This window comes from Poromitra crassiceps (genome assembly GCF_964638095.1).
Source record: "Poromitra crassiceps genome assembly, chromosome: 13".
Taxonomy (NCBI): Eukaryota; Metazoa; Chordata; class Actinopteri; order Beryciformes; family Melamphaidae; genus Poromitra; species Poromitra crassiceps.
The window spans coordinates 29,270,800-29,281,652 of NC_139644.1; the positions used below are offsets into that span (position 1 = coordinate 29,270,800).

Consider the following 10,853-nt stretch of genomic DNA (forward strand, 5'->3'; position numbering starts at 1 on the left):
TTATTGGTTGCAATTGAAGGGTGGATTTTTACACCCAAACACAGTAAAAAATACAAAATAAATCAATCAGACAATAAACAGCCAGGTAATGATGTCAACGCAGTTGTGGCCTCGACTGGTCTTGAAATAAAATCCTGAGTCTGGCTTGTGCGAGACCAAGTCAAGACAGAGAGTGAGGGAGGGCGAGTCAGAGACAAGACCCAGACCACATGTTGATGGTCTTGTGCCGGTCTCGAGTACTACATCACTACCGACAGCTCCATAGATGTGTGTGTGTGTGTGTGTGTGTGTGTGTGTGTGTGGGGAGATGGTTCGTAACCCATCTCAACAGTCCATCTTTTCCCCCGTGCCAACTTTACTTAGGTACCTGTCATACAGTGAGCTGGCAGTGACAGACTGTTTGAGTTCATTTTACATGCTACCTTCAAGTTGCTGCCAGAAATATCAGAATTACGACTTGAGTGTGCACAAACGTTGTAAAGGGTTAGCGTTGTAAAGGGATTAAATATGACGGGAAAGTCATGGTTTTCTATTGCCCTTCATATGGGGTCGTGTTTACCATTAATACGATATGAGTCGATATGAACGCTCCCCCCCCCCACGTGGACATTTTCTGAAAGTTTCGAGTTCACGACTTGTGTCTTGTGACGTTTTCGGAAAATAGCAGAGATGCCGTGGACATTGATGGAAAGTTAATATACTGTAGGCTATTGTAATTTTAGCTGTATAGAGGCTTTCATAGTAATTTTATATTATGTCTGAGGATGTTGATCTTCCAAACGGTCATCTTTTTTCATCTGTAGCCTTTGCATTTCCTGCATTAACGTAGCTAGCCGCACGCTAGCTAACATTAGCTAGATTGTTAGCATCGGTGGCTTCTAGTCAACTGCGCATGCTCATGACATGCCCACTTGAAAGCCAATGTGGTGTACATGTCTCGTAAACACAAGTTCACAACTTTGAAATGATCCACATGATGCCACAATGTGACATTTATGGGCAGATACCATGGAAATCTTGTCAACAGATGCTAAAGGTTTTTTATTATATTTTGAACTAATATACCTCAGCTAACGTATAAAATATCAACTTCATTTGAAAGGATTCTAAAAAAAATGGCTATAATACGGTGTTATCTAATAACACTTTGTTCTACACGTCTAAACGGACACATTTGGGTCAAATTTCCAGAGAAAGCGCAGTTTGCCACTGATCAACAGTATATCAAGTATCAGGAAGACAGAGATAAGACGTTGTGTTTGAAACTGTGAAGGTCACTCTTCTTTTTCTCTTTGTCTCCTACACAGTTTCATACACTTAAAGGATCAACTGACACGCTTTGATGTACAGTACACTGCCACTTAATAGCCAAACGAGAGAGAGAGAACAAGTGGAGAGAGACAGAGAGAGACCAACAGAGAGAGAGAGAGAGAGAGACCAACAGAGAGAGAGAGAGAGAGAGAGAGACCGAGAGAGAGAGACCAACAGAGAGAGAGAGAGAGAGAGACCGACAGAGAGAGACCGAGAGAGAGAGAGACCAACAGAGAGAGAGACCGACAGAGAGAGACAGAGAGAGAGAGAGACCAACAGAGAGAGAGAGAGAGAGAGAGACCGACAGAGAGAGACAGAGAGAGAGACCAACAGAGAGAGACCGAGAGAGAGAGAGACCAACAGAGAGAGAGACCGACAGAGAGAGACAGAGAGAGAGAGAGACCAACAGAGAGAGGAGAAGAGGGAGGGAAATACAGAGTAAGCAAGAGAGAACAAGTGAAGGAGTATAAAAGTTTAAGACAGAGAGGGAGTTAAGGTGACCTTGACTTTACAGCAAATCAGGCGTGTCTGCCCATCTAAGTGCCTGACTGAACACCAGGCCATGTCAGCAACACTTCCAAGGCATCCCAAACGACCCTGAATACAAGTTCAGGGTATATGCAGGAATCCTGAAGTTAAATTCAATACCTTTTTTTAGACCTTTTTAATATATTTAAGACCTCAACGCTACTTTCGTCACATCAGCAAAATGGGTATAAAGCAAGATTGCATCACGATACGATCATAGATTATTTGGACAACAATACGATATTTGCTGATCTGTCTGGCATGATACGATTTCCATCCAAATCAGGGCTCATCGATATGAGATGATATGATAATATGCCCTGTTCTGAAGGGCCTGTAAAGGACTAGGTTGATTCTTGTTATCTGGCTGGGTTTCAGTCAAAACACAAGACGAAGAGGGGGTCTTCAGGTCACTGTAGGCTGGTGCTTGTCATTGTCTACTTCTGAGGGAGTATCCAACCTCCCACCACTTAATAATGTTCTTGAACAAGGTGCGCTTGGTGATGCAGATGGGCCATGGGAATTTCAAAAATAAAGGCCTTTCACATTGGAAAAAATAGCTACAAAATGTGACACCTAGCGGGTGGCTGTGGCTCAGGAGGTACAGCTGGGTCATCCAGTAATCGCTTTGGATAAAAAAGGTCGGTGGTTCGATCCCCTCCAGTCCGCATGTCAAAGTGTCCTTGGACAAGATACTGAATCCCAAATTACTGTACAGTATGAATGTCTGTGTGAATGGGTGAATGTACAGTACAGTCTACTCATTGTAAAGCGATTTGCATAAAAGCGTGATATAAATGCAGGCCATTTGCCATTTAATACCTCATCAAATGGCGTTTAAGACTTTTTCACAGGGCCTTAATTTCCTCTAAATGTATTCATGGACTTTTAATACTTCTCAAGCCCCCGCGGATACCCTGAAGTTATCAAACTGATTGGAGCTTTGCAAGGAGAGGCTGACATGGACGGCACATTTGTGCCCATCAATCATTCATCACAGGGAGAAAGGAGTGACTTGTTACGGGGTTCTGCAAGCCAATCAGCTCTGTAATCTAATTTACAGTCAATTAACTTTGTGTCTGCTGTGTCTGTCTATTTGTGGCACAGAAGCCAAAACTGACTTGGTTCAGCTTCGGGCTATGCTACTTCACTGATGTGAAAATGAAAAGGGAAACAAATTGAAAAAATGGAAAAGAACATAACAGTATGTAATGGCCAAATCACTGCCCCTTAAAAAAACAAAGAAACAAACAAACAAATGCTACTTATTCCTCTCAAAAGTCTTAGCTGATGAAGACTGTTGCTTCACTGTTGACAAAATGTACTTACAGTATAAGGCACTTCGGACAAAAGCGTTATGGATGTAATCAATTCAGTTCAGTTCAAATCAACTTGATGTGCCCCCTGTTGGCCATGACTGTGACGTCAGTAGTGGGTTGTAAAAACGATCCAAATGACACAAGTTGTAAGTAGTAACATAACATGTCACCAGACAGAGGTGATCACACTGCACGTTGACCCACTGTCTGTTATCCCTGGATGGGCACTGCCAGGAGGCGCTCGCAGTACAGACAAGACCTACCTTCGATTTACAACAGTGGTCGTGATGCCCCCGATCACCTCAGCTAAACAGGGCCAATACTCTGTGTGACTGTGACAGCAGTTTTTCTTAAAGCCATGATTATGATTGGTTAGTGTGCTGTTTTTATTTTGTGTGTTTCTTTCCCCCAATCCTTTCAAATCCCATTTATTCCTCCGCTCACTCTTCTCTCATCATTCTTCTTTCTTTAGACATACAGCACTTCTCTCCCTAAGATGCATCGTTTTGTTCATCTGACTTGCTCTTATATAAAATCTGAAAATATTAGGGCCTCCTCGGGGGCCATAAGTAATGGAAATACAGTCCTTTATTTCCAATTTCTTCCTTTACCATTTCTCAACGTCTCTCTCTCACTCTCCAGTCTTCTCCACCCATCCACTTCACCTCCATCTCTCTGCACCATGCGTCATTTTCCTGCGTGAACCAGATCAGACGATCCACAGCCAATATCTCTCAGCAGCCCCTGTTTATTCTATTCATAAAACATGGACACTCATAAAAGGAGACGTCACAACATAGCCTGTCACTTCTCTCTCTCTCTCTCTCTCTCTCTCTCTCTCCCTCTCTCTCTCTCCCTCCCTCTCTCTCTCACATAAACAAACACACAAACTCTTTGATCTCATACTTTCTCACACTCCCTCACCCCCTCTATAACACACACATTCTGCATCGTTTATTCTCTTTTTTGGACAAACGTTTAACTGTCCCCTCTCACCATCATGTATAAATCTACGTTATCTACGTCTCCTCGGACATTGATCCTAGCCACTCCGTTCCCTCTATGCTCCTATAGATTTTTACAAGTCTATTAACATTGCAATCTGCCACTCAGGACACCTCCTCATACAATCTATTGATGCCATGGGACCACTGTTGCCCACACATATTGGAAATGCTGTATACGGTTTAACACCTGGCTGTGGGGACACTTGATTTCTTCTTCTCCTTCTGTTTAATCAGATCACACATGGGTGTGTGAGCTGGCAGGCGTGGACACACAAAAATATGAATTCCGCTATGAGATCTTCAAAAATAGAAACAAATAGATTCTGGAAATGTGTTTTAAACATTTGGGAAAAACTGTCATTGTACAGAACAAACACATTTATAGTTTTATATCAAATATCAAGAGATTCCACACTCACAAGTGCATTTGTGTTTAAAAAGAAAGCTCCAAGGAAATCTAATAGCATATCTTCAATACTATTTCACAGTGAATTTCACACCAGGAGTCATTTCATATGAGAAAGGTGTCACTTTTCAAAGGTGGAATCTCTCTTTGGAATGAAACTGACTACCGTACTGTATACTGTAGCAAACAATGTGATAGGAACATGCAGCAGTTGTTTTGTGCTTGGTTGTTGGGGACTGTAAATTCATGTAAATTCCCTGCACATCTTAATGCCTATTTAACATAGCCTGTAAATTTCATGTACATTCAATGTAAACTCTATTTAACTCCGACTGTAAATTCATGTAAATCCACTGCCTATTTAACGTCTATTTAACTCAGTCTGTAAATCTCATGTAAATTCAACGTAAATTCAGATTTATGATCCACAGAACACTTAACCACTCATGAACATATTGTATATATTTACTCGATTTGATTGCACTTGCAACTTTGTGATTGTTTTTAGTTATCTTCCTACTTCTTATCTCTGTATATTGATGTGACCGCTACGCTGCATACAGACACCAAGACAAATTCCTCGTATGTAACTTGCATACTGTGGCAATAAAAGTGATTCTGATTCTGATTCTGATTCTAAACCAGGTTCTTGGTGAAATCCAGATTCCAGCAGGGGAGTAAGAGTCAGCACTAGTACTGTAATGCACTGTAGTAATAAATGTGACTTACGATGATGAGGAAGATGAAGTAGATGAAGTTGTAGAAGGAGTGGGCGTCCATCACATAGTACATGATCTCCACCCAGCCCTCCAGGGTGATCACCTACAAGCAAGGATTCCATATACGAAAAATAATACAATGCAGAATACCATTATGCAAATTAAGTGCATTAACATTTCTATGTTGAGCAGTTTTGTGCCAGAAGTAAGTTTTAATCTAGCATTGTAAGTGTTTGAAAACAAAAACCTTTCATCCATTTGGTAATAATGTTGCTTCCTAAAACGCAGTAAATGTTTCAACAACACAGACGATTCAATCTTCAAAAACAAGTATTTTCTCAGCAAAGATGTTAAGCTGACTCATCACTTATTTGTACATTTATGTGTGCTTTACTTTCACACCAGCAATTATTCGATATATAGGCATCATTTTGTCATATAACTCAACAATATTTACAGCAGATTTCTGAGTGTTACAGAAACACACCTGGCCTGTTGAGCCCGTTGGCCAATGAGCAGCTCCACAGCACAGCTTAAGTGCATTGCATGGTATTGCATGACATTGCATGGTATTGTTAAGGGAGCATTAATAGGCCAACCCCGCCTTCTCCCAACCACACCTACCTGAAAGATTACGATCCAGGCGTAGACAATGTTGTCGAAGTTGATGGCACCCTTGTGGGGGTTGCCACTCCCCGTGTGACAGCGGGTGTAATACTGGTGCCAGTTGATGCACAGGCCCATGGCACCACTGGCCCCGCTGCTGTTGGCCAGTGGCTCGGGGGGCAGGCCCAGCGCCTGGCGGTGCAGCGCGTCCTCTTTGTCCAGGCAGCAGGTGCGGCCTCCCTCGCGCCGCGCCGGCACGTCGCGGCACGACATGATGCCGTTGTCGGCTGCCAGGGAGCAGATGAAGGGCCGCTCGTCATCCTCCTCCGGCTGGTAATAGGGAGTGGGCAGGGCCATGCCTGAGGAGCTGGGGGAGGGGCGGGCGGGGAGGGAGGGAGAGAAACTACTTTAGGTGGTTATGACAGGTACAGTACATGCCTCTCGCAGGACTATGGAGTCTATACTGTGTACACACTCTCTCTCTAACCCAGACACACACACACACACACACACACACACACACACACACACACGTACGTACGTACTGTACACCTACACACATGAAGACACACACATACACTGATACCCATATGTAATGCACATACATACATACATACATGTATGTGTATACATACATACACATACACACCACACACACAAACACACACGTGCGCGCGCGCCCGCACGCACGCACGCACACCACACACACACACACACACACACACACACATGTGCGCGCGCACGCACACACACGGGCCGACTTTGACAAATGGAGGACTCTGGGGCCATATGGGGCCACTCTCTGTGTCACACCTCCCTTTGATTTCTCTTCTCTATCCCTCTCTCCTTTTTCCAATATTCTCATTCCAATCCAATCTGACCAATGAGAGCACTCCATCTCTGTCTCAGAGAGAGAGAGAGCTGAGGCCTATATAGACTAAAGTCTATACTAGACTAATAAATATATCAGTAAGGAACTGAGCGTGTGTGTGTGTGTTTGAGAGAGAGAGAGAGAGAGAGAGAGCGAGAGACCTAACATAGCACTGAACCAGCGAGTGCCTGCAGCCACAGCAGGAAACGTAAAGCTGCCTTCACATGATAAGCGACCTTCTCTTCTGTAGAGCGGAGAAAGGTCAGCAGTAAGTAGGTCAAAGTTTAAATAATTTAACTTTGAGCGCAACACATGGATATAGATCAGAATACTCCACATCTTAAATCGACTAGGTACTGTATTGCTTACTACCAGGGTGCGAATACAGGGGATATTGAGGGTCTGAGATCTCTTGATCGACACTTGAGAAAACCTCAACTCAACTCAACTCAAACTTGATTTATAAAGCACATTAAAAAACAACCAAGTGCTGTACAGGTCAATAAGAAAAAGGCGAACAAAATAAATGCAAAGGAGCACATAAAAACATACCATAATATACAACACAATACCACAATATACAACACAATACAAGGGATTATAAACATTTTTGGGTGTCCAGCTCAACCTGAGTTGAAAGCCAGGGAGAAAAAGTGAGTCTTCAAAGAAGACTTAAAAATCTCTAGGGTCTGAGCAGATCTAATGTGCCAGGGCAGGTTATTCCAGAGCCAAGGGGTAGCCCAAAGGCTCATGTAACCGCACGAATGTGAGTCCTCGTGAGTCCCGAGTGGTAGCGAGTAAGTTGGTTAAACTCACTCCCCCAGTATAAAGGCACGTTAATCAGCTCCGCCAAGGCAGCTAGCTCTCTTGGTGCAGTGGTTAGCGTGTCTTTGGGACAACCAGCAGCCACTGATTGGCCAATCTCAGTGCTCGAGCAGGGGCATGAAGGTGCAGCAGGAGTTCAGCTAGATGCTGAGGTGCCAGCCTATTTAGAGCTTTAAAAATAAACAACAAAACCTTAAAATCAATTCTGAAACACACTGGGAGCCAGTGGAGACTGGAGTGATGTGGTCACGCTTTCGCTTACCAGTGAAGAGACAAGCTGCTGCATTCTGCAAAAGCTGCAGGCGATGCAACAATGACTGGTCAATACAAACATACAGAGTGTTACAATAATCCAGCCGTGTATTAATAAAAGCATAGATTACCCTCTCGGGGGAGAGATAGCCCTTGCTAGGAGCCTTAATAGGAAAAAGCTAGTTTTTATAACAGAGCTGACCTGTTTATCAAATTTAAAGGCCCTGTCAAAGGTCAGACCGATATTTTTGACAGAAGAACAGATGTTTGGAGTGAAACCAGCGGGATAATCTGAGGGGTCACGCCCAAACATAATGATCTCGGTCTTATTTTCATTAAGATTTGAAAAGTTCATGTCCATCTTTTAAGCAATCAACCATTGGCTGTACAGAATCCTTGCTTTTAGATTTTAGGGGCAGATAAATCTGTACGTCGTCTGCAAAACAATGAAAAGAAATATTACGTTTCATAAAAATTTAACTCAACGGCAGCAAATAGAGCAAGAAGAGGATAGGGTCCAAAATGGAGCCTTAGGGGACCACGGAGGTGAGAGGAGCCGTGGTTGAGGAGAATTCCCCTAGATGAACCGAGAAGCTCCCATCAGTCAGGTAGGACTGAAACCACAAAAGGGCAGTACCTGTGATGCCTACACACTGTTCTAGTCATGGTAATATGATCCTGTGATCCACAGTGTTAAAGGCAGCTGTCAGCATCAACAGCAGAATTGTGTGGGGTCTCTGGAAAAACCTGACATTTTTTCGTAAGGGCTCCTTCCATGGGTTGCGCTATTACACATGGTCTGCATTCCATGCAATGCAAATGTTGTGTAGTTCAGAAAATTCCAAATGTACAACATGATGTGGATTTTCTTTCTGCTTCAACATCGACTCGGTTAAAAATACAAATTACATTTTGCCAAAAAGAAAGCAAAGTTCATTACATGCCTAAATTTGGGTTCACTTCTAAAAAGCTGAACCAGACCAACAAACATGTAGCGGAGGAGACACCAGGAAGGGGGGACCCCCCGATTGCCACCTATGACCTTATTCTGGTTAAGGTAAGGTGTCTTATTCAGAATATATTGTCTTAATCGGGTCAATATTGGGATATTGCAGTCCATGTAAAGGTACTCATTGTTTGAGTCTGTGACTATTGGATTTGATTTTCTATTGTTTATTTGCAATTGGCCTTTCGGTCTGATGAGGGTCACTGCTAAAAACTTGATTCCTAACCTGTCCAGTAAGATTGTAGGCCGACACCAACTCAGTATGACATGGCTCTGTGAGTCCCGTGTCACTGGGAAAGGGAGGGCAGTGACACATCACACCCTCTCAGTACTGCATATGAGCTGTTACCATCAGGCAGGAGGTACAGGGTATCGCCCTTGCGGACCTCCCGTGCCCAGAGATCTTTTATACCATCCAGCATAGCTCTGCTAAATAAACTATAAAGACACAACGATAGTAATTTAATAATTTTTTATCACCAGGGTTGGTGTGAAGCACTTTGGGAGCAAACATTGTATTGTATTATTATGTATTGTATTGCACTGAACTGTTTTGTATTGTATATCATTTGTCTGACTGCCACAGATGCTAAAAGAATTTCCCGAAAGGACAATAATAAATCTAATCTAATCTAAAGCTGTTGCCTTGGCTTCCTCTGTTCAGTGTTGTGACATTGCTTCAACAGGTTTTTATTACTAACAAGAATAATTATCTATAAGGATGCTCTCTCTTCATGCATACATTAACATCTTTTCTTGCATGCCCTGGCACGGAAACAGTTGTGTAACTTGTTTAATGATGCAGGCATAAAGACGTATATTCTGCAAAGTGACACGTACTTATGAAGAGGTAATTAAAAAGCGCATCACTGGAGAGGAGGGTGTTTCAGCATATAGACAACAGATTGATTGTTTAATCATTTATGCTAAGTCATGTGGAAAATGTGTGTGTGTGTGTGTGTGTGTGTGTGTGTGTGTGTGTCTGTGTGTGTGTGTGTGTGTGTGTGTGTGTGTGTGTGTGTGTGTGTTCGTGCGTGCGTGCATGTGTGTGTGCGCGCGCGCGTGTGTGTGTGTGTGTGTGTGTGTGTGTGTGTGTGCGTGTGTGTGCGTGTGCGTGTGTGTGTGTGTGTCCTGGACACATTTTCAGGACTCGACTTGGACTTGACTACTGATGACTCAGACTTGGACGCCAACATTCTATTCATGCATTCGGACTCGGAAGTTGGAGACGAGGACTTGTTAATTGATCAAGTTTTTATTTTTTATTTTTAGTGATTTTATGTAATAGGCCCTAATATTTTGGCCTAAGATATTGATAGCTATATTAATACCGTGACATTATTAAATGCTGTGGGCAGGCACGCGTGTTCTCAGACTCAGGTAATGGGGACTCGAGACTGGCAATATAGTGACTTGGCTACAATACTAGTATGAAAGAGTACTTAGTCCCTTAGAGTGAAATCAGTGTAAAAACAGATTAAAATGCCACGCACGCCCGTCACACGCATCATTCGCTACACGTGCGGCTCCTGGGTGAGTGGTGTTTTTGGCTGATTCTTGCCTTAATGACACATCTCTAAAATGTGAATCTAACTGATTGCTTCCAGCTGAAGCACCTGATCATTTCCTAAGATGTTTCCCATTTCTCACTTTAAATGGAAGCATGCCAAAGACTCACTCAACCTCCACCTGGGGAAATAATACTGTTCATCTGCCTCCGCAGAGTTATTTAAAGGCAAAGTTATGCACTGTTAGAGAAAGGCATTTGATTAATGGAGCTATTAAGATTAGTTCCATATGGATTAACAATAAGCATGAGTAGAGGAAAAATACCAATCTAAAAGTAAACAACTTCTTTTTTCACGTTTCAACTTTTGGTCAGGAACCCTTGTTGAGTTAGGGGTTAGGCAATGGTCCCCCTGGTGGTTGGTTAGGGTCAGGCAGTGGTTTCTCTGGTGGTTGGTTAGGGTCAGGGTCAGGCAGTGGTTTCTCTGGTGGTTGGT

The 10,853-nt window shown here is 43.0% G+C and overlaps 1 protein-coding gene across 1 annotated transcript in view; it reads right to left on the reverse strand.

Moving 5' to 3' along the window:
* LOC310788468 (voltage-dependent T-type calcium channel subunit alpha-1I-like) overlaps positions 1 to 10,853 on the reverse strand; it is a gene marked incomplete at both ends in the record, with an annotated part of 218,268 nt that overhangs the window by 94,110 nt on the left and 113,305 nt on the right. Inside the window, 2 exon segments of the mRNA XM_083650017.1 lie at positions 5,301 to 5,393; positions 5,915 to 6,263. Coding sequence (XP_083506143.1) covers positions 5,301 to 5,393; positions 5,915 to 6,263 — 442 coding nt within the window.